Genomic DNA, 23,211 nt, shown 5'->3' with positions numbered 1-23,211 from the left:
TTAGCTTGGCACTATCAAATCCTTAAAGCCCACCTGGAGAGGACTCGCTGAGGACAGAGCAGCTAGCTTCTCAGCTGGTGCAAGCCAGTACATCTCCATTCAAATCAGAGAAGCTGAACCAGTTTGCAACAGCCAGGATCTGGCCCAAACATGTAAAGTGCATGCTGGGACTAGGAGATAGGCTCTGGATTGTAATGAGCCAGCATGCAATAGCTGTGTATCACAGTGGAGGCAAGAGCCAGGTGGTGAAATTTCTTGGCTCAGGTACCAGGAGCTGATGTCTCTGACTTCTTGCTCCAGTGGGAATTTTCCTTACCAATTAATTAGTGATTGTTTTAAAAGGGCCACTCATGTCTTTCCAGAGGCAGCATTCCTGAGTGCTAACTTACTCTGTGAAATTGGCCGAACAAGATCATTTCAGTACTTCAGATTACTGGTGTGTAGCCTCAATTATTGGGTGCTTGTAAAACACTTGGAGATTCTGGCTGAAGATCTGGCCTTGTTCTTGTTCACTTATGACAAAGGAGACTTGAAGTTTCAGTCCTGCTTTACCTGATTTTGCCATTACAAATGCCATTCTCTCCAATGATAACCCCTCAGTGTTTTTAATAAAAGCCCCTTTCTCTCCTTTTCTTCCCCCCCCCTTCTCTCCCCCAAGGAGGCAGTTCCCTCCCTCCCCTTCGGCTCCTAAGATCCCGTCATGGCAGATCCCAGTGAAGCCAAGCTCACCCTCCAACCCTGCTGTTGCCAACCATAACAGCAGCAGCGACATCTCACCCGTCAGCAATGAGTCCACCACCTCCTCACCGGTCAAGGAGAACCACAGCCCGGAGGGTTCCAAGGTCAGCTGCCATCTGCTGAGCACCGAGGAAGGCAACAAGGCGGTGATCGATGTCAAGAGCCAAGTGCGGATGGAGGTGCAGGGCGAGGAGGAGAAAAGGGAAAACAAAAGGAATGAAGAGGAGGAAGAGGACGATGAGGATGATGATGTGAGCCACGTGGATGAGGAGGAATGTCTGGGTGTCCAGACTGAGGACCGGAGAGGAGGGGATGGGCAGATTAATGAGCAAGTGGAAAAGCTACGAAGACCTGAGGGGGCCAGCAATGAGAACGAGATTGACTAAAGCACCCTGGCTTTTGCTGATGCTGCTGTACATCTTCCCTAGCCTCCTGCACTGTCCCCGGTGCCTCTCCCATTTTGTGGAGTGCCACCATCCCTTCCAGTGATTCTTCCATGATTGACCTTGAGTAGGGTCATGATTGCCCGGTGAATAAGGTGGGCCCTGTTTCACCACAAGGCTGTGCAGCGTTGCAGTGGCTTCTTCTTCCCTCCCAGACCTACCTTCTCCCCATGAGCTGGGGTCACTGCCTAGGCTGGAAGACCAGTCGCCTTACCATGCCCCACAACTACATAAGTCCCCTTACTAAAAAAATTCCCAGCATCTCTCCTGAAGTGGTCAGCCTCTTTGCTGTATCCTGGAGTCCTTCCATTCAGTTTCAGAAACTTTTCTGTCCCGAGCTCTTTGATTTCACAAGTCTTTAATCCCCACATAATCCCCTAGGCAGTTCTCACTGTTTCCCCAAATATCCATTTTATTTCTCAAACTAATTGGTATTCTGTCACCAAAAAAGAACGTTTTAATCCTGAATTTCTCACCAGATCTCAGTCTCAGCCACCTTCTTCCAAGCCTTATGTCAAGCCTCAAATTCCTGAAACTACCTAGCATTTGAAAACACTAAATTTCTTGTGGGGTCCAAAGAACACTATTTCCACCCCACACACACTCCCTTCCACTCTTCAAAGTGGCCTCTTGCTAGGGACCAAGTCCAGGTTTCATGGCCACAGTAAAATGCATGAGAACAGGTGGCTTTGTTACTGATTGCTCCCCAGTAAAAGAAGGCTTTAAAAGATGACCCCACTCATGCCAATTACTACCCTTCTTCCTCCAAAGACAAGGAGCTCACATCAGTTTTTGACATCTTACATTTTATTTATAGCTGCCCTGAATGAGATGATATCAGATGCTGAAATAATTGGTTAATTTTGAATTGTTGCAATGGTTCTTATCTTGTTTTTCTCCCTAAATGAGGAGAAAACCCATATTAAATGATCAGTTGAGACCTGCACCTACCCAGTGACAGGCACCTGCTTCAGCAAGGCAGTCTTTACAGAAGAGAAAACAATTCCAGCTCTGAGGTACACCGCTGGCCCTTCTTGCCCAGTCCAGCCTTTTTTTTTTTTGCCCCATTGGGGCTATATACAAATTAAAACAGTGAACTTTAAAACCTCTCATTTGCAGCATTGTGTTCTCGGCTGTTAAAATGGTGGTGTCCAATTATATTATTCACTGCATCAGAGCCTCTTAGCGGAGCAATTCTTGTAACAACTGAGTCTCACTGTCCTCACCAAGCAAGCGTGCTCGTCTGTGTGATCATGTATAGATTTCAAATATAAAATACGATTGTATATAATTGTAATAAATATAAGTTACCACTATTTAACACCAGGCTGTCACTGGATTACTGTGGCTCTTTTTTGGGGAGAAATATGGAGAAATAATGTATGCAGGGTGGTAAAGGGAGGGAAGATGGGAGGTTACAGAAATTCAGTCCGTATAAAATGTTTTCTGATGGACATTTGTGGTTGGTTTGTTTTCTAACTGCTCCAGTCCTAGGTTATGTCAGCAGGAGGCAGTGTAGAGAATGGTGGAAGTGCAATACAAAGTACAATACAAACAGCTCCAACACCACCGTAATTCTAGGTTGCCTCCGTTGTTGCAGAGGGTGAGATGATGGATGTGTCACTGGTGAGTAAAATGCAGCTCCTCTGGTCCCCGTCCTCCCAGCAGGAGGCTCTGCAGGGTGCAGAATGCAGCGCAGCGCTCCGTTCCACCCTGGCAGCAGGAGGTGCTGAAGGCAGCGTGTGAGATATCCCATGGCCCCGAGGCTTATCTGCCGGCAGGGAATGCTGCGCCGTATCCCATGACTGGTCTGACCCTGCCATGTCGGCACAGAAGCCATTGAAAGAAATGGCGTACAGCAGCTCGTAGCTACTGCAGCCCCATCGTTGTTCAACAGAAGTGTTTGGCTCCCTCCTTAAAAATGAGGGATTTACTTGATTCCTGAGTATTTGGGTGTCTGGTACATAGTGACATTTTCCTGCTCAGGGGGAGTGAAAGGGACCTTCATATTACTGTATTTAGACCTGCTGCTGAATGTGATGATTTCTCATTCCTTAAATGGACGAATATCTTCCCCAGGAGTGAGTGAGTGTGTGTGTGTCTCCCTCTCCCTCTCCGTCTCTCTCTCCGCTGTTTAACGTTCACAAAGAACGTCACGTTTAGCTAAAACAGGGCAAATTTGAGAGTGTTTAAAAGGACAGGCTTTTATTAAGGGATGGCACTTTTCATTTCTCCATGCCAAGAATCCTCGTGAGAAGAAAACACGACTGAACGCAGGGATGTAATGAAAAAGTGTTGTCCTGCCTGTGTACATTTTATATACATAGAAGGTTTTGAAAATAGAAAGTGCCTGGACAACAGCAGTTGGTGAAATGTGGAAAATATGTTGCTGAGGTATGTGCCTTGCAGAGTGACTTACGAGGTTTACAGTACAAGCATCCCTGCGGGTTCATTTTTCCCCCCTTTCCTCCATGTTCCCAGTGTTCAATTAATTTACCTTAAGATTTCTGGTGCAGAGTAAAAGGCAGTTTTCTTCAACTGCCCTTTTCTCTCCCTTAGCTTTTGCTTCTTGCAACCTTTACCAGCTGCATAGGTCACGTTTTTTCCTTGCCCCAACCCGATATGAATCACAGAAAGCTCCCTTGTAGCCCATTGCTCAAAAAATCTGACTCTGGGCCTCTGGCTGCTGATGGGGTCTTGCGTACTTCGTTGAAGAGATCCAGCCCACCAGGAGGGAATTTGGAAGAAGCCAGACCTTCTTGCCAGTAGGTATTTTTGGGAATCATGAGTGTTATTCTTCAGCCTCTAATTTCTTGCCTTTCTTTCCAGCATAGCAGGAGTTTCAGGGCAAGTGTTTTGGTCCCAATGAACCACGTAACCTGCCTGCTAACTTGTGATTTTTTTTCTTTTTTTTTGGGCTAGAAACAAGCTTATATCAGCTGCTGTTTAGCTCACCAGCTAGTAGGCACTGAGGTCACATCACATGAACTAAAGATGACCAGGTAGCGAACCCTTTTTCTGCAGAACAAGACAGCACAGGAGTCAGTCACTCACCACCTGGATAATTCAAGGACTGCATTTTAGTGTAACCAGCCTTGGCTTTGGCACAGAAGACGACAGCCCTCAGGTTGGTAAGTTCAGTGGGTTTGCAGCATGGTTTCTGTAGGTTCTTGGTACAGTGCAGAAAGTGGGTGAAGGGAGCTCCCTCTGAACAGTGTCATTTGGGCACGTTCCAGTGAAACCCTGTGAGCCTGTGCTCTCCCCTGGAGGAATTAACGTCAGGCTGGTGCTTTCCAGTAATTTAAGGATATAAAAGCTCCCTTTTCAATAGCTCCAAGAGAAACACGGGGAACTCAAAAAAATGTGACAAAGTGTGAAAGGATTAAAAGAGACATGACTCCTGATCGTCTTTGTCCAACCTTCCTCACCCCTAAATGTGACAAATCAGCTCTATGTGCACCTTTGTCACAAGCAGGAAGAATTTTTTTATTGCCTTTTGCAAGGCCAGGGTGTTACCTAACAGTGTTTGGGATCAGAAAGGAGGTGGATTGCAGGGTCCCTCGTGATCTTGCTAATTTGCTGCATGACATTTTGCAGAGCCTTTTACTTGTAGCGTGCCTCGGTTTCCCCACGCGATGACAAAAAGTACCAGCTGGTGAATAATGAGATGTGACAAAGACAAGCTGCAGAAAAAGCAAACTTTGGGAGCCAAATTTCATGCTAGCTCCTGCAGCTCACACAAAAGCCCCAGCCCGTTACCAGCTGTGCCCCGCAGTGCACAGGGTGCAGGCTGCAGCACACCGCCCAGCTGCACCCAATGTCCCCAGCTGCTCCCAATGTCCCCAGCTGCTGATGGCCTGGGCTGCACAGCTGTGGGAGAGGAGCTGCTCCCCCGTCCTGAGCGGTCTGTGCCGCCCCGCCACCAGCTGCCCCGGCCTCGAGGCAGACATTTTAGCCCTGGTCTTTGCACGTTGCGACTCAGCAGCTTCTGGCAAGTAAGTGCTTTTTAATAACTGTGTTCTCGCTTGCTTTTGTCCTCGGTAGGCTGAGGGAACTGGCTGCGTTTCCAGTGGCCACCTCACCCTGCGGTGGGGTTTGCTGGCAGGGTGGCCAGCAGGGCTCCCTGGCTCCCCCAGTGTGCGCTGGTAGGAGGCAGCGTGCTGGGCTGCTGCCTGGGGCAGGGCTGAGACAAAACCCGGTCTGTGTCTGCCCTGGTGCTCACATTTGCAGTGCCTTTTACAGAAACAGAATCTGCCTTGGTGGGGCAGTGTGATGCTTGGGGAAAACCAAGGCGGGACAGCAGGGCCAGGGTTGCTTTTTGTTGCAAACCTATGTGTTCAGGCCGGGGTCTCCATGCTTGGCTAGAGCCTTCACACCCAGCAGGTGGTGGAGCACATGAAGTGTTTCCCAAGGCTTTGGTGACAGGGAGCTTCGGAAGGTCCCTTCCGTGTGGTGGAGCCGTACGTGCAGCACAAATTGTTTGTGGGGGCGACCCAGCACACCAAAAGCTGGTGTGAAGCTCGAGGTGAGTCTTCCAGCCTGGACTTGAGCTCTGTCCCGCTGCAAGTGCAAGTGAAGAGAGGGGCTTGGCCTCCAGAGTTAGAAAATGTAAATAAACACTGCTGGGAGGTGAAATGGAGGAAATGATTTACCTGAGGGTGCAGGAGAGAGCGTCCAGCTTCCTTCATTTTCCCTTTCATCCTCCTATCTCCCAGACCGTGCTGCTTCCTCAGGAGTCAGCCTTAGTGGTCACCCTTGAGCTGTGTCTGCCTGCTGATGGGAGGCTGGCCCTTACCACAGCCTACGCTGTCAAAAAAATAAAAAATAAAATAAAATAGTGGAAGTGTACCTAAGGTGAATCTAGGGTAGCAGGGAAGAGGGAGGATGGAGGGCAGGGCCCAAGTCCTTCACTTGCTGTGCAGCAGAAGCTCTGAGCTGCGCACTTGTAGATTGAGGGGCTGGCATGGTCTCTCACAGCTCAGGGAAAAAAACAATCCCATCCCCAAAAGGGAGCAAGCACTAACCTAATAAAGGCACCAGCTGGACGAAGGGAAAACCGGCTCTTTGGAAAAAAAAAAAAAAAAACTCCTTTCATTAGAAAAATAATATATTTCATCCTAATAAGGTAAAAATATTTGAAATGGGGCAGAAGTGAGCACTAGGCAGCATCTGTCAGGCCCTTTCTGGAAAGGGGAAGATTATTAAACTCAATTACAATTTATTTTTGTAAAGTGTCTTTCAGACTAAAAATCTCCCCAAATGCTTTGCAAGGACTGCTCAGGGGTTACTTACAGTATGGAGCATCTTAGAAGAATGCCCCTGTTCCCCCCCCCCCCCCCCCCCCCCCCAAGTCCCTCTTTTCTGCATCTGCTAAAGGATTTAACCTTTTTTTTTTTTTTTTTTTTTTTTCCCTTCTGTATTTGTGCAAATGATGAGAGATCTTTTGTGATGCTAGCTGCAAGAACATGCCCGAAGAGGGGCTGGGAGGGGAGTTGACATTGCATTTTTTGGTTTCGGATAAAATACTTGCTTTTCTCTAGGACTGTGTCTCCCGAGCGAGGAGGTGATTGCTGGGTAGGGCTGATTCAGAGCATCGAAAAGTACAGCTGGTGCATTTGTTGCCTATTTTTCTTTTCATGTCTGTCACTTTGCCAGCTTGCTTGTCTGTCTCTCAGTCACTCTGTCTGCTTGGCGTGGCTGTTCGTACAGCATCCCCGCTGGTGTTTCAGCCCTCCGTCGTGCCTGCCTGTCTCCTGTTGCCTGATGCTCTTCCCTTTTGCTCCCTACCACTTCAGACACCGGCTGCTTTCAACTTTGTCCCACCACTTAGATAACTGGTACTGGGGTTTTATCTGTGTGGAGCCAGAGTAACACCTCCTTAAAATTAATTTCTGTAATGATTTAATTAAACTAGAGGAAGTTTTGGGGTGGACATCCTTCCATCTCCTTGAACAGTTTACTTTAGTTAAAGCAGTTTAAACTGACGTGTGCATGCACAAAAGGCTCTGTGCTAAACTCCTGCAGCTTTCTGACGTGGAGGACCTGCTCTTTGCTTCCTGCCCTCAGACAGCACGAACAGCAGGTGCTGTGCCCGTTTGCCTGCTTATATCTGTGTATCCATTCCTCGTCGTGCAGTAATACCAACTCTTCCACTGCAGCGGACACAAGTTTTGGGTGTGAAAGGGAGGTCGGGGCTTGCAGTCGTGTCCATTCCCCAGAATGAGCTAGGTGCCTGGAGCTGGAACATCACGCTGTTACACCTGGGTTTTGCCTCCTTTTGTTCCCAGCTCTAAAAACCTCAGGCAGAGCCCGATCCCTCGCATACAGCAGAGGAACACCGTGCATGCCCCTGGTCCCTGCTGGCTGCGGGGAGCCCTCTCTGCGCAGGTGGCTCCATCACAGCCTTGGGGACAGGCAGGGGGACACGCTGCTGCCCGGTCACCGGCCAGAGCTGCTTCCCCTCCATCCCCTGGGCGCAGCCGGGACGGGGCTCGCAGGGGCAGTGCCTGGCGGCTGGATGACCCAGCTCGGTTCCCTCTGAGGGGCTCTCTGACTTGCTTTGGCCACAGATCAAATGGCTTTGTTGTATCCTCACTGATGTTGCGGGCTGTAGGGCTCTGGTATCTCAGCAGAGCTTGGCTGCGGCCTCAGGATCGCAGGAGAGTCCCAGGGACCGCTCGTGACAGCAAGGGCACGGGGCAGAAGCTGTGGGTAATGAGAGCACAAGGCAGCACCCTGCCCTGTGGGAAGGGAAGGGGGCAGGGAAAGGCTCCTTAGTCTGCCTGTCAGATAAATCTTTGTCTGTTTACTTAAATCCTCAGTGTTTCTTCATTTGTTTGTTTAAAAGTTTCCCTGCCAAAAAAGAGCAAAAGGAAGGAGGGAAGCCGCCTCCATCGGTCACCCCTCCTCATCAGGATGGGGCTGGGGCACTTCAGGGACAAGAGCAGGACCCGGGCCCAGAGCACCCTGCCCGTCTCGGGAAGGGGCCTGGGACCTGCTGCTGGAGGGGCCCCACTCCCGTCTGCTGGGAGACGTGTGCGGGAGGATGCGTGGTAGGGATGCCAGGAGCCCCTCTCCTGCCCCAGGGCCACCACGAAGAACTTGTCCTCCCTTCGACCACCCGCCGGAGCTGCAGGTGCTGAGCGGTGCCTTTCTGCCCCCTTTGCCAGCCCCCAGCCCTTTGGGAGAGGCTGCTGCCTCCAGAGTGAGGTGCTGGCAGCTTGCGGGTACTGGTGAGCTTGGTTCAGGGCAGCAGAGACCCGAAGAGCAGGGCTAACTGACCGAGAGTTGGATTTGAGCTATGGTGTCTACAGCACTGATATAAAGATGCATCGTGCCTATCCTTACCCGTGTCATGTCCGTGGAACTGAAGTTGTGTGCAAGGCCTCCCGTGTACTCTGCTAGAAGTGGACACCCTAATCTGTTGTTTTCTCTCTCCACAATATGTGAGACCAAAAAAAAATTGCAGGCTTATGAAAAGCCATGCAAGTATGGCATCGCATACCCACAGAGCAGCTGGCTTACAGATACCCATAAAATATAGCAGGTGCAAGAAATGGCAGCCACGCAGGTCCTTCACAAGCTAGCGTGTGCTTCATTCACCCAGACTGGCACACCCCCCGTCCCCACACAAGCACTGTGCAAACCTGTACCCGCTGCTCTAAGCGTGCAAGTCTTGTGTGCAGATATGTTCGTGCATGCCCTTGCTCTTCCCCCGTTTGGTCAAATTAAGCCAAGTTCAGCTTTGGTTTGTAGAGAAAGACAGAAATCATTTATTCATTTGCATGTGTGTATATGTGAAACTCAAAATTTCCCACTACCTGTAGGCTTTTTGTTTGGAGTAGCTACGAGCGGCTCATTGACTTTCAGAGAAGTCTTTAAAGTTCACATTCCCATTGAAGATGATGTGAGAGTTTATTGTCAAGTTTTAAAGCTTCAGTCCTCTGGAATGCAAGTGGGGGGGGAGGGAAGAGGGAGAGATTTGTTTGGCTCCTCTCCTCCCTTTTCCCCAAGAGCTTCCCCTGTGGAAGGGCTTCCCATGGCCGTTCAAGGAGGCACCTGCGGCTCTGAGAGCACGGGGTTGTGCCCGGGTGCAAGAGCCCAGAAGTGCAAATCTCAGCCAGGACACGAGCAGCTGATGCAGTCTGTGTGCACCACGTGGCGGGATTGTTGGTGCAGAACCGTACTGCGTGGAAAGGGTTTGTGCTTTGCATTACTATGCCCAATGAAAATATATTTTTCCTTGAAGTCTTAAGACATTTTTTTACCTATTAGCTACTTGTTATCTATTAATGGCTGTTTTCTGTCTTAGCTCCCATACCTGAGCAACATGGGCTGTACCAAAAGTTGGCTCGATTCTTTTTTTCTTCTCCATTGTGTGAATTCTTTTTTTTTTTTTTCTTTTTTCCCTTTTGTGTCTGTGTTTTGTCAAAGTGTCCATTTCTGGCCTCTTGTCCTGTCACAGGGATGAGGCTGTGTTAGAATAACTCTTGCTGGTCTTCTAAGAGAGCAGGGAGCCTCCAGTCCTGCCCCCTGATCAGGGGCAGGGGCAGGTCCCATTTTCTCATCAGCAGGTTTCTCTAAAGCTGCAGCAGCAGGGCTGTAGTTCCCCTTTCCTGAAGCGGGGTTCCCATGGGCTCCCTGGGCAGACTCCTACCCAGGGACTCTACCAGTGCCCTTCTCTGCTAAAATCCTCCTCCCTTCCGAATTTCATTCTCTAGAGGCATGAAGGTGGGCTTGTCTAACTGCCCTATATCCGTAGCAGGTCTCCAAGCCTTTCTTAATGTCAATCTGCCGCAGGAAGCCAGCGCTGAGCCTCGGTCCTTGCAAGCTGCAAGTTATGCCCAGTATGTGTTGTGCGTCATAAAGCTGCCTTTCCTCCGTACCAGTAAGCATCAGAATTCCAAATTTCCTTCTGCCGGGGTGTAGGAGGCATTGTGCTACCAGAGTAAATATCCTCCCAGCCAGGCATGCTTTCCTGCATTCCCTGCTCAGCTGAGCAAGCTGTGCGGGGTTTCTCTGGGCACCAGCTCTGCACACCTGCTGCTGGCTGCCCTCTTGCTAGACTATCTGTAAGAAGTAGTTGGACAAATTGTGATGATCATCTTACTGAGGCACCAGGATGGCCATTACCCTTATTCTAGGCCAACAGGCATATTCTGTTGTCTTTATTTCTGTCCATATCGGTCCGTATGGCTCCAGCAAGGACAGGTTTCTGTGCTTAAGCTGGACTAGGCACGTTTGGTTAATGACATCTAAAAACCAGGGTGATGGGAAGCAGCAGGAGAACCATCTGCTCTCCTATTCTGTGTCCTAGCATACTTTGAATGCTGTTTCTTTGAGGCAATTGAACTTTTGCTGCCTGTATTGGTTTAAAGTCTATGCATCATCTGGAAAGGAGAATGCAGGGCTCCTCTGCTTGAGCTGCATATTTGGGCTGGTGCCAAGGGATATTCCCTCTCTGGGTGCCTGTGTTGGTGGGTGCTGCGCAAGACCCGTAGTGTGCTGAAAAGCAATATCCAGTGCTTTGTGTAAATTGGGCAGTGTAGTTTTGTGGATGTGTGTGTAACTGTAGGGTCCTGCACTCCAAAACCACTGTTAGAGGGACAGGCTTGATGTAATCAATGCATAACAGCAGCAGCAACCGCTCAGTTTTTGTCTAGACTTCAAAACAAGCAGATTGCCAGGTGCCTGCTGCCACTTTGCCTTCCCTGCCCAAGGCTCCCCAAGCACAGGGGCTGGATGCAGAGCTGCAGCTGCAGAGCTGCACTGTCACAGTTGCGAGGGCTTGGAACAAACGCAGTAGTTGAGGCTTTGATTTGTTCAACTCACTGCTTCTCCCACGACTTAGTCATTCCTTTATGGAGTGCAGTGAGAGCTCCACAGAGAGCAGGCAAGTTCCAGCAGGAGCTTTCAAACCGTGAGTCGTGTCGTGCCCCCCCGGAAAGGCAGTGATGTAAATATCCCGTGTGCTGTGGGCAGAGCTCCAGTGAGAACAAACCTCTGTGCTCCAAGGTCGGATTAAGAGCGTGTTCAGATAATGACATCTGAAAACAGGATGGCTGGGAGCTGCAGCAGAGCGACCAGGGGGCTTTGAAAGAGAGAGGAGTCTAATCCTCTCTGCTAATAAGGAGGCAGCTGCTGCCAGTGTGTCAGGCTTGGCAAGTTCTGCTCGCTGCTCCTGGGCTCTCTGACCGGTGGCAGGGAACACAGCGGTGCAAGCACCCAGCTGCTGTAATGGTGGGGGACAAACGAAGCAGGAGGGGGTTTCTCGGCTTTCTTTGGGTAAAACAAGACCTTTGTCATTGCTCCTTGCCCCCCCACCTCCATGGTGCAGGGCAGGCAGCAGAGCCCCGTTCCACGCCAGGCCAGCTTCTCGGTGCAGGTCTGCCCCCCCAGAGGCTGCCATCGAGGCCGAGGGGCTGGCTGCAGACACCCGAAAGCCCGCCCGTGGTGCGGAACCTCCCGGGAGCTCAATCCTGGCATCTGCTGCCTGTCCCTGTCTGCCTCGCTCAGAGCAGGGCTGCCGCTGGTGTGGCCCTGCCCAGGCCTGGCATGAGTCTCAGGTAAGAGAATGGTGGGGACAAGCAGCATCGAGTGTCCAGACTTTTATCTAATCTACTGTTCTTTGCAGCCGGCGCTCACAACTGCTGGATCGGCTGCACCACGGCAGTGCTGTGTCGCACTGTGGATGTAAGGACACCCTCTTGCCTGGAAAAGACTTTCACATCTCCAGTGGCAGTTGCTTCACTCTGCAAACGTGGCGCATACAAGTGTCAGCAGCAGGAGGAAGCTGTGGAGTGGTCAGGTAGGAATGCTTTCTTTCAGATCCTGATGTATGGCATACAGATTTATGTATTCTTGTGCTATAAAAATATACGGCTTCAGCATTGCATTTTAGTGTTTATTAGTGGAGTTACCAGTCCCACCCCTTCCATGCAGACAGGATGTTTCATTCATGCTCCGTTTCTGTTTTGTTAGGGTGACAGTCGAACATGTATTGACTTAGTGAGCTTTGAATGTCACTGTAACATTTCAAGTGGGTTACAGCAGGCACAGTGCCACTGTGGATCCCAGTTCACCACTGCGAGTTTGCAGGCCAATGTGGGAAGAGAAAAGTCAAAATGCAAGCAGCTGCATCTCTAATTCAGGCCCCAGTTTAGCAAATCACAGAGGTGTTAGCATCGCTGCCATCAGGGGCCCTGATGAATACTTCAAATAAAACTGCAGGGCTGCTTAAAAAGTTTGAAGCCAGAGTCTGTAAAAAGAGAAGCCTGTTCTATCTGCACTTATCACCATAGTGCTGGTGCTAAAACAGTGGCTGTTAAAATGGGTGCAGGGACATTACTGGGACCGTGGTGCCTTAAAAGACCTGAACTGCTCCAAGACTTGTTAGCTGTCCAAAAAATAAAACACCTCCTCAATCAAGAAGACAACTCGATCACTTGAAACTTTGTTGTTTTTTTTTCCAGTTTTTATTGAGTGAAAATGTCAAACCTTGCATCAGTCATGCAAAAAAAAATCAAATAAATAAAACACATATATTAAATTTCTAATAGCACTAAATTCAAGTGGAAAAATATTCAGTTCTTAATAACGCAGGTGCTGAAGAGACCAGATTCAAGTAAATCAGAGCACACCATCCTGTTTAGGGTGTTTTTTTTTCACTTTCTGCATTTTTGTCTCAAAACCTATATATATATCTATATATCTATATATATGTATATACATATAGATATATACACACACACATATATATGTGCATACATATTATTTTTATATTTATATATATACACATACATATTTATAAAACATTAAAAAGAGCATTGGTGGTTCAAGCATTTATTTCCCCCCTCCCCCACGGAAAGAAAAAAATAAAACAACAACAAAACAAAAAAATTACACATTTAAAATTCAAAATGAGCTAGCAATGGCTTATAGTCCTAGTGTGCAATATGGATATTACAAAAGGCTAGAATTCTCCCTCTTTGTCTTTTTTTCTTTTTTTTTCTTTTTTTAAAGTTTTTTTTTGCTACATTGGAAAAAATTTTTTACTTTTTTTTTTTCTTTACAAAATTCCTTCCACGCAGACTTTAATCCAGTTGAGTTTGTGGCTAGAATGAACAATCTAGTCAATAGTTTTTATTTTATTTCATTTTTTTTGCTCTTCAGCAGTGAATGGTAGCAGAATCAGGAGGGTCCATCTCAAGGTTTATTTTGTTTGTTTTTCATTTTGTTTTGGACAGAACAGTTCCGTTTCCTCTCTCCTCTTTCCCCCTCCTCATACAGTTCGTTGAATCTCTCTCTCTTTCTCTGGTCATTCTTTTAAGCACTTATTTCAATAGCATTGTATTAACAGTCCTCTTGATATGATAGCTTGAAGTGAAAACCACCGTGCTGTCATAGGGATCTTTGTGCTGTTGGGGCCTTTGTTCAGAAAAGCACTTAAGCACGGGCTTAAATCTCTGCCGGTTCAGAAAGCATGTGCTTAAGAATTTTGCTGAATTAAAGCCTTAACATGGCAGAATAAAAAGACGGGTTTAACTTTGACTTTTTTGTTGTTGTTGCAAATATAGACGTAGTAAGAGCTTTACAGAAACAAGGCTTGGAGAAGGTAGGACAAGAAGTGCACCGGGGGTGGGATGAGCCCGCTGCCAGCTCTGTGAGGGCAGCGTGGCCACGGCTCTGCCAGGGAACCTGGCCGCCTGGGGTCGGCCCCGCACAGATGCCGAGTTTAGCAGTAGCCTGCTGGGAGAGAAATCTCATACCCTGTGCCAGCTCCTGGAGAGGAGGTGATAAAGGATTGGGAGAAAGGCTGAGACATCGGGGAGAAGTAGGGTGCCTTGGGGGAGAAAATGGTGTGCATAGATAAACACAGGCCCCTCTGGCACGTGCGGAACGGCCCCGCGTCAGCACGGATCCTGGCCCGGTGGTGCTGACCACGCCTGCCTAAAGCTGCCTCTGGGACGATGCACGTCGTCCGGCTCCAGCTACCGGGATCCTCTACCCCTCTCCTCCACACACCGCTGCTTCCTCCCACCGTCCCGCAGTGACGCACTGCGTGCCCACTGGTGAGATGGGCCTGGGGAAGAGGTACAGACGCCGTGTCCAGGTGCGGGTTCCCAGCTGGTGGCAGCAGGGACGCAGCCCCTCTATCCTGAGTGGTACCGAGTGGCCAAAGTGAGCCCCGGCCTTGGCACTGCCACCGGGCTGCCCTGCGTGCCCTGCTGACAGCGCTCACGGGCGGGTTTCACCTGACGCCTGCGGGATGTGGTGCTGAAGGCAGTGCGCTCGGTCCTGCCCCCCCCGAAGTCAGTGACATCCATCAGGGTGGTTTCAGCAGTACAGAGTAAAAACAGCTATTCGGCAAGATGGGGCGTGTGTTACGTCCGAGGGTTCCTCCTGGAGCCCATCACCTTAGTATCTGGGTAGTTGAATATGGGAAAAATGTACAAGTACAGAACCTGCAGCAAATGCCGGTAAAGTTAGGAATTTTACCCCATCCCAGTTCTATAAATTCCAGGCCCTCGTTCCCTCACTCGGCCCCAGGAACGAGAGCTTCATTATATTCAAGAATTGGGTTGTGCTAGAAAACACACAACTGAGGGCAGGGGATATACCAAACAAAACAAAAACAAACAAAAAAAATGAAACCCTATAAAAATAAAAGCCACACAAATAACTGATAGAGGAAAAGAACTCCAAAGTATTAAATAAACTACAAACTAGTAATAACAATATTTCATTTGTTTTGTTTTCATTTGTTTCATCTCTACAAAATTCAAGTTAAAATTCGGAATCGTGCAGCTCCGGTCAGTGCTAGGAGTGTGAAGTCAGCCTCAAAACGTAGACTTAAGGCCCCCCTCCCCTGCCACCCCCTACAAACAAACACTAAATTGAAAAAAATAATAATAAAAGAGAATAAAAATTGCACACAATTAACCATATCTAAGGGCTGTCCAGAAGGCAGGTGACCCCCCCCTCGTCCCCGTGGCATGGGTTGTCTCTCTTTTGTTCTATATATAGGAATAACCTTTACAGGAAAAATACTGTACAACTTCTTAATTTTTTTTGCCTTTCTTTTTGAAACGTTATCTGAGCATTCTGTCCCCACATTTACACAGCTGATCTGCTTGCTTATAAATCAGACCTGATCTGCACCAGTTCCTTAGGGAAATAATAATAATAATAAAAAAGGCAACCTAAACTCCTTGAGGCCTTTTTCTGTTCAGGGTGGAAACAAATTACGGGGATCCCTTGGAGCTGAAGTGCTCTTGGAGGGGGGGGCTGTATGTCATTGGAAAAAAAAAATAACTAGATTTAAACAAAAAAAAAAAAGGGGACAAACTTCAGACACAAGGAACCTTTTGCTAGGCTGGTATACTTACAAACTGGCACTGAAATAGCTATTATCAGAACTAATTCATACAGCTAGTCCTTCTGGAGCCTGTGTTTATATAGACAAGCCCTCTTTCTCAGACTCAGGTGAGGATTTGGGGTCAAACAGCTACTGTCTCACCTGTCAGAGTCCTGGGCAGCCTCCTGTAGTGTGTGTTCCCAGACTGGGCTAGGAAAAGAGAGCAGGGAAGTGCCTGTAACCAGGGGAAAGCCCAAGCTTCTGGAGGTGGCAGGTCCCAACATAGTAAATCCATTTGCTCGTGCAGTGCCCAAGCTATTAGGCCTACTTGGCAAAATTTATCAGCATGGACCCAGAAATGCATTAATTTTTTAGCTGGACTACATCCTGGCCTCAGCTGGCATCTCCCCCCATCTCTCTGGGCCACGTAGGTTGCGGCAGCCTCGTGTTTTGTGGCTGCAAACCCCATGCCTGGGCCAATAGCCCTGCAGGTGCTGCAGAACAGCCCCCACTTAGTGCTGAGCAAAGGAGACCCCAGGCGGAGCAGAACGTCCCGCAGAGGGACCCTGAACATCTGCCTGCCTTCTCCTGCCTCCTCAGTGGTGCCTTCACCTTCTCCCAGAAGTCACCAGAGCTACATTTCAGTCCATGCAGAAAGCCAGACTTGTCCGTCCCCGATGAAAGGCCAGGGAGGAGGGCTTGGGGGTGGGGACATACCTGTCATCGTGCGACTGCGCGGGTCAGCGAGCAAGTAGTATTTGCAAGGCTGCTTTAACGGCTGGGACGCTCTTCTGCGAGAACGGTGCTCCTTGTGCCGCACCGTGGCACAGCGTGCCAGCTCACAACCTCCTGACTCTACCGAGTCCTCCTGAGATGGGGATACTGAAGCACCACAAAAACGCCTCGCCCTCCACAGAGGGGAGGCACCTGGGGGTTGGGATGAGATGGAACTGGATGGGAGATTAACCCCAGTCCTCCAGTGTGACAAACCCTTTATCTGCCCGCTGCGCCCTTCCCGAGTTACTTCAGCTAAATCCCTACAGGCAGAACAGCAGGGATGGGGAGAGGTGCCCTACAGCTGTAGACAGAGAAAGTTTTACAATATAAATAGCATTCAAAATTATTATCATTAATAGTAAAAAGGATCTGGAAGAACAGAGGAGTGTCCCATTCCCACCCCTGCTCATTCATTAATGCGTCCTCATTTATGTGACAATAAATACCCACTCCCACCCTTGCTGTCTGATGCCATCCATTTAATGCTGGAGAAAGGAGAGAGAGAGAGGGAGAAAGGGGGGGGAGAGAGAGCGCACCCCTCACCCCCTCCTTCCCACTGGCAAAAGCTGAGCTAGTCGTCTTTGTGACACCAATTCCTTGCATGTTATATATGTGTGTGTGTGTGTACGTTATATATATAGAAGAGACACACACACAAATATATATTTCTAAAATTCATTACCTGTTGTTCCCACCCACCCCCCTCCAAGAAGTGGAGATTATTATTAATATCGTACAACTGAAAACATGGAAAAATAAAACCCAGAAAGAAAAATGGGGGGGATAGAACCCCACCTATAACAAAGGGTCCCCAGATGGGCGCAGGCCCAACGCACCATTCAGGGGGCAAGGAGAAGCAGCTGGTACCCTCGAGGTCCGTGTCTGTATAAAAGGGTATTTTTTTGCTGCGTCCTGCCCCCGTGTTCTGTGATGTGCAGAACAAAGTGATGCAGCACCAGTCCCGCTGCGAACCTGTCTCTTATGGGGCCTGTGGATTATGGGTTTCCTTCCTTCCTCTCTCTCGTGCGTGTGCCACGGAGTTTGTTTTTCATTTGCCATCCCAATCTTTGTTCTTGCCTCATATGGGGTCCTCTTAGTAATTCTGTGTAAGAGCAAAACCAAACCACTGCTGCTGTTGTCTCTAAGATTAAGGAGAAGCTGCTGGAGCAATGGTAGAGGCTGGGGCAGCAGCTGGAGCCGGAGCAGGAGTTGAGGCTGGAGTAAGGGCTGGGGCTGGCTCGCCCTGTGGCCTGGAAGCATCGCCGTGGTCTGTGGAAGAAGCAGCCTCCTCTGGTTCCCCATCATCTTTAGTGGCCAGGCCCTCAGGGTCGGGCAGCGATTCTTCAGAATCTGTGTTCAGATCTTCCTCTTCATCATCCTCCTCATCGTCGTCATCATCATCCTCCTCTTCGTCATCCTCCTCTTCTTCGTTCATCTCCTCCTCGTCATCCTCTTCATCCTCTTGGGAAGAGTCATCCTCGTCCTCCACATCGCCGGAGCCAGACGCCGCTGCCCCCCTCTCCTGAGGGGTGGTCCCGGCTCTGCTCGGTGACGGACCCTCAGTGGCTTCCGACTGCTTCTTGCTGAGGTCCAGGGAATCATTGAGGCCCACGCCTGCCGCGTTCTGCAGGAAGAAGAGGGAGCTGTTGTTGTCAGTGCTGAGGTTGAGGGAACTGTCCAGGTTGATGGAAGAGTTCTGGATGTCATACTCGAGAGTGGAGTGGGCAAGGCCCTCGGGGCCGGGCGAGATGGCAGGCAGCTCCCCTCGCTCCTGCTTCTCGTGTTTGCGCTTGTGCGAGTCCATCTGGGACATGCCCACCACCGTGTGTTTGCAGCCAGGGTAGGTGCAGTGGAAGTGGGAGCACTTGAGTTTGTACTTGCAGTCAGGCACCTCGCAGTCCACGCTTGAGCTGAACTGGCAGAAGCCAGCAGCGCTGATGACGTCCTGCTTGCCGTGGTGCTTGCGGTGGGCTGTCACCTTGGTGCTGTCAGTGCAGCGGAAGCCACAGCGCAGACAGTGGAAGTGTGTGCTATTGCCAGAGAACTGACAGTCTGGGAAGTTGCAACTCAGTGAAGACTTGAAGCGCTTGAAGTCATCCAATACCAGGTTGTCAACGCGATCGTGGTGCTGGGCGTGCTTGTACATGTGGGTGCGGCCACAGAACTTGTAGCCACAGTTCTCCCGCGTGCAGTGGTAGTGGGTAACCTTGAGAGAGAATTGGCAGCTGGAGTCCTTGCAGTCCTCGTAGAGGTCATAGCGCCGGAATCCCTCCAGCATCATCCCTTCATCCAGCATTTTGCGTGAAGATGCAGTCTTACGGCGCTTGCCAAACGGGGACATGTCCTCAATAATCCAAAAACGCTTTTTGGCCCCCGAGGCAGTTGGCATAGTGATGGTATTCCCTGAGGAGAAAAAGCGAAGAGTGGCGTTGCTGACAGACAGGGCTCTCCTCATCCCCTAACCGTCCTGGCAAGCTCTGTACCTGCCAAGGCACAGCTGCAACTGCTCCCACCCAGCAGCTCATCTCGCGGGCTGTAAGGAAGCCTCAGCTTTGGGCCCACGGGGGGCTGGTGCCCGCTGCCCATCGCTTCCCTCAATTTCCAGCACATCCCACCTGGCCTCTAACTGCCATTCTCGTATAGCTTGGTATTGTCCAAGTACCAGCTGCTCCTTCTCTGTTTTGCAACTCTCTGTTTCTCCTGCTTCTTAGTTGTCTCTAGTCCTATTTTCCTCTTAAATCAGACTTTAATGCCGAAGAGTTTACATTGTTCCAGACCAAGGACTGAGGTGTTTTACTGGAGTTCACTGGGGTTCAAGTGGTGAATGAGTCTAAGCAGTCTAAAAACTGGCACGTGTGTAGTGTTTTCCCCTATCCAGGCTCTTCGTGAGCAGGACACCGTAATACACTACAACTGCCAAGGACAGCAGGAAGTGAAGGAAGATCCCATGCGTGATTGAAAGTGCAAGGGGGGGATTTATAGAAATAGGATGGACTTTGGCCAGGAGTCTGCAACATCCCTCACTGTAATGAGCCTACATATTACGATGAGTGCACTTAGAAAGACAGATGGACAGATGTTCAATGGGGCTAATTCTCATCATCACTAGCCAGTGGACTCTGAGAGAAAATACCAGTTCCACAGCTTTCCCTTGGGTCTCAAAAAATCACGTGATGCCCCTAGTAAATAAAGAGCCCTCATCTATCTTCCAGTTTCATTCACAGGGCCAGCATAACTGGCTAGTGCTCACGTCCCCTAGGATCCAGCTGACATCAAGGACTCGACCTCATTATATCTGTTAACTTTTTTTTTTCTTCTCTCCCTGCTATTTCCAGAATCAAACCACAATCTCCAGTATCAACATGCAGCACAGACAAGGTTGGAGGCAAGAAGAATTTCTCACCAGGTGCAGAACTGTGAGTGTAATTGGAAATTATAGCTTGCAACTGAAACATACTTTTTTTTTTTTTTTTTTTTTTGCTTTCCCCTCCATCTTCATGCTTAAACTGCCAACCTCTTAAACAGAGGCATGATTTGTGACATGCAGTGCCTGGGGCCTGAGAGTCCAGAGCAGCTTGCATCCTCATCTAGGAGACTGAAGAAACAGTCATTTGTTTGAATGGTGTAGAATTATTTTTTTCTGGCTGATAAGCAGGTATTAAAAGTGATGGATACTATTTTCGCCATATCTGGCCCTTCGGTTGACAACCCTTTAAACGAAGGTGGCGATTATCCAAGGAAGCCTCCAAAAGTTAAACTGACACTATTGATAGATGTAAGTCTACGGACAGGGTAGCAGCAAGCTAATCTCCTCGTACAGTGGGTTGTTCACGTGCCTGGGCTGTACAGATTGCGGGGTGAGCAAAGAGCAAAAGATTTTCCACCCCCATTCGTTACACAGCACTTGTGCTCAGACAAGCTGATCCTACTGCTGTGAGTAGGGATGCCAGTTTGGGGCATCTGTGGTGAGACCATCTTACTGACTCTTAAGCTGGTGGAAACTGCATATTAAGGCTAATTTAGGCAGCCTACCACTGGAAGAGTAACTTTCTATCACTATCAGTTTTATATTAGCAAGCTCTTAGCTATACAATCTGTGACCACTGCCTGCTCCTCCTTGCAAACGTATTGTAAAATACACTTCTCTGCTTCCAGGCAGATCATTGCCTGCACAAATCACTGCTATCCGGATCAACTCCTTACTCCTTCATTTAAAAAAAATTACAGCCAAACCACCAAGTCTTTCATCATTAATATGGGTGGTAGTCTTGCCTGCCTTCAGACAGCAACACAAGATAAGACATTTTTAGAAAAAAGACTATCTGCAAAATAAGTAGAATTTAGATTTGACCCGTTTTAAACTCAGTTTATCTGCCCAGCTCTTACAACAGTTCAAACAGATGTATTTATAACTTTAGTTAAACCAATTTTGTTTTCTCATACAGGCAAAGTTTCAGAGCAAGTGTATGAAAAAGAAAGAAGAGAACCTCCTACACTCATTAGCCACTAGACAGTGTTCAGTCCCTAACGCCCAGCTGAAGATTACAAGCCTCAACGGATTTAATCCCAAGCAAACCTCATTGGTAAGCGCATGCCATAAGCTTGTCTTTAAAATTAATATTAATGTAAACGTTCAGGAAACTATATGAAGATCTACAGGTAAAAAGAAAAGAAACTCAAAAATATGTAATTAGAAGAAAGCACAGCACAAAGGTAAGATGTTTCAGGTCACATGCAAATCAGTTAAAAAAAAGGCAAAAAAATGGTTTCTTGTGTATTTTGTTCATTGGAACACATTTCTCTGGACAGGGCAAGGATGCTTCTCCTGTCAAGTCATGTGACAAAAACCTCTGAACTTCCAAGCAGAGCTGGTCTTCCAGCCATGCTCCCAACCATTCGCCTTGGATTTGTACATTACTACACATGCACACACTAAAGCCAGCAGGAAGAATGACTGGGACATTTATAGGCTGCCACAATCCTCTTTAGTGTGAACTTTAAGCACAAATATGCTCTTAATTAACTAGAAAAGAGCTGGGAGTTGGGAAAAGAAGCCAAAGCTCAGACACACCCTAAAAACCATTCCCAGCTGGAATGAGAATCCCCAGCCTGAGACATCTCTGATCTTAGTCACACATGGGAAACATGGCAGCTTGAAACTAAAACTCGCGATGTATTTTCTGCAGCTGTAAGAGCAGATGCAAATAACAGAGTGTGAGAAACAGCCTGAGATGTCTGATGATGTCATGGTAGTGACACTGACTGTACTTCCCTCTGTTACTTGCACTGGGGAAAGCAGCTCTGAATTTTATGGCTTTATATATGAATAGGAGGCAGTGAAGCTTAAAGGAGCTATAAAAATACTGGAACTGGGTACCTTGTCAGACATTTACCTGCCGAGATGTGTGCAGCAGACTGATAGGCACTGAGCTGGGTGGCCTACAAGATCTAAGCTGGAAGTCCAAGTCCCATAAATGCTACATGAGCAAAAGTTTGCTTTGTGGCCACCCTGCTGTTACCAAGAGGCAAAAAGTGAATTTTAACTGTGGATTTTGTTAGATTTATCTCATGGTTTGGAATTCATGGAAATTGCTCTAAATTTTTCACAATGATTTGCTGTGGTTTTAGCTGTGGTTACTGCATCAGCAGAGAACTGGAGTAGGCATGGAAGGGCCCTTGGATAAAGTTAAGTGAGGCACAGAGTGACACAGGCTTTTTTTACTGACCCAAAGGTGCCGAGAAAAACGTGGGCAGGGTGAGTGGGGAAGGAGATGGGCAAAGGACACTAAGAGAGAAAGCAAAGAAGTGTTACCTGCTGCATCCTGAACTAAGGGAACGTCACTTTTTACTGGAGTTGGAGTGGCAATGATGGGCGAAAACCCAGTGGTGCTGGCGGCAGGCATGACAATGCCTCTGCTGGATCCAAGAGTGGCACTGAGCAGAGAGTATGAGAGACAAGATGGAGAAAAAAGATAGGGGAGGGTGGGAAGGGGAGACCTAAGCAGGGCTTGTGAGAAAGATGGAGGCAGAGGTGGTGGCTGAGGTTGTGGTACATTGTGGGTAGCATCATCGGCAGCAGCAGTAGCAGTAGAAGGAACCAGGCAGCCTGGAGAATGTGGAGAGAAAAAAAAAAAGCAGAAAAAAAGAAAAACAAAAACAAACAAAAACAAAACAAAACAAAAAACACAAAAGAACCAAAATGAGAACCCAGGAGCGGAAGCAATATGATGAAAATGGAAAATACATTCACAAATGTATGAAACAGAATTGTAACAGAGAAGAAACGGAAGGTGAGGAACTGACAGCATCAGGAAGAGGAGGTTTGTCTGTGCAGAAGGTAAGGTGGCTGTAGTGGTGTGGGGGAAGAGCCACAGGCTTTCAAGCAGAAATTCCTGCTTGTTTGGTCCTTGTGCATTCATCTGGTGCCAGCTTGTACCAACTAACAGCTGTGAGGGTTGTCTTACACCTTGGGCAGGGGGACTTGCTCACTACCTAGATAGCAGTGGGGGCGCATTTCCTAGGACGTGTGACTTGGGCTGGATGTTGTGCTGAGAAGGGAGAGAGAGCTACGAAGTGCTGTCCTACCAGGACTCTTTGGAGGAGCTTTGATGACATGGGGCACCCACTGTCGTGACCCAGCAGTGTTTGTATGAAGGTAACGTGGTTAGAGGTGCTATCTGATAACCTTCATTGGTCTGGGGTGGGAAGGCAGAGTAGGAAAACGTATTTGAAATTAAAGCAAACTCAGAGAGGCAGTTTATCTAGAATGTATCACCTAACGCTGGGAAGGAGAGCTAAGAGATCCCTGAATCAACACTAGATGATAACAGAATTCATAAAAGACACCACACTACTGAAGAGATAATTTTGTAGCACAGGGCAGTGGGAGATGGCTAC

The 23,211-nt window shown here is 48.5% G+C and overlaps 3 protein-coding genes across 10 annotated transcripts in view; 2 read left to right on the top strand and 1 right to left on the bottom strand.

The window, feature by feature from the left end:
• PEX14 (peroxisomal biogenesis factor 14) overlaps positions 1-2,507 on the top strand; it is a 77,836-nt gene extending 75,329 nt beyond the window's left edge. Inside the window, exon 9 of the mRNA XM_080563645.1 lies at positions 659-2,507. Within this exon, the coding sequence (XP_080419771.1) occupies positions 659-1,124 (466 nt within the window). The 3' untranslated portion in view covers positions 1,125-2,507. The remainder of the gene's footprint in view (positions 1-658) is intronic.
• Positions 2,508-2,650: 143 nt separating this feature from the next.
• On the top strand, positions 2,651-21,941 carry LOC308181053 (uncharacterized protein). Its single transcript, XM_080563648.1, has 4 exons — positions 2,651-10,068; positions 11,815-11,988; positions 19,650-19,730; positions 20,760-21,941. Exons 1-4 carry the CDS (start codon positions 9,906-9,908, stop codon positions 20,822-20,824), a joined length of 483 nt encoding a protein of 160 aa, XP_080419774.1. The 5' UTR covers positions 2,651-9,905; the 3' UTR covers positions 20,825-21,941.
• Positions 12,633-23,211, bottom strand: part of CASZ1 (castor zinc finger 1) — a 183,324-nt gene continuing 172,745 nt past the window's right edge. For all 8 annotated transcript variants that reach the window (XM_080563624.1, XM_080563626.1, XM_080563625.1 and 5 more), the window contains one exon: positions 12,633-18,717. In XM_080563624.1, the coding sequence (XP_080419750.1) occupies positions 17,462-18,717 (1,256 nt within the window). In that variant the 3' untranslated portion in view covers positions 12,633-17,461. The remainder of the gene's footprint in view (positions 18,718-23,211) is intronic.

The sequence above is a fragment of the Anser brachyrhynchus genome (assembly GCF_964034855.1).
Source record: "Anser brachyrhynchus genome assembly, chromosome: 21".
Lineage (NCBI taxonomy): Eukaryota > Metazoa > Chordata > Aves > Anseriformes > Anatidae > Anser > Anser brachyrhynchus.
Note: the sequence above shows the minus strand (reverse complement) of the source record. Positions and strands in the feature narration are given on the sequence as shown.

Coding starts and splice junctions, on each gene's coding strand:
- LOC308181053 (XM_080563648.1), top strand. CDS start 9,906: ATGAAGGTGGGCTTGTCTAACTGCCCTATATCCGTAGCAGGTCTCCAA. Junction 11,989..19,649: donor GGAAGCTGTGGAGTGGTCAG/GTAGGAATGCTT, acceptor TGCTATTTCCAG/AATCAAACCACAATCTCCAG. Junction 19,731..20,759: donor TTCTCACCAGGTGCAGAACT/GTGAGTGTAATT, acceptor TTTCTCATACAG/GCAAAGTTTCAGAGCAAGTG.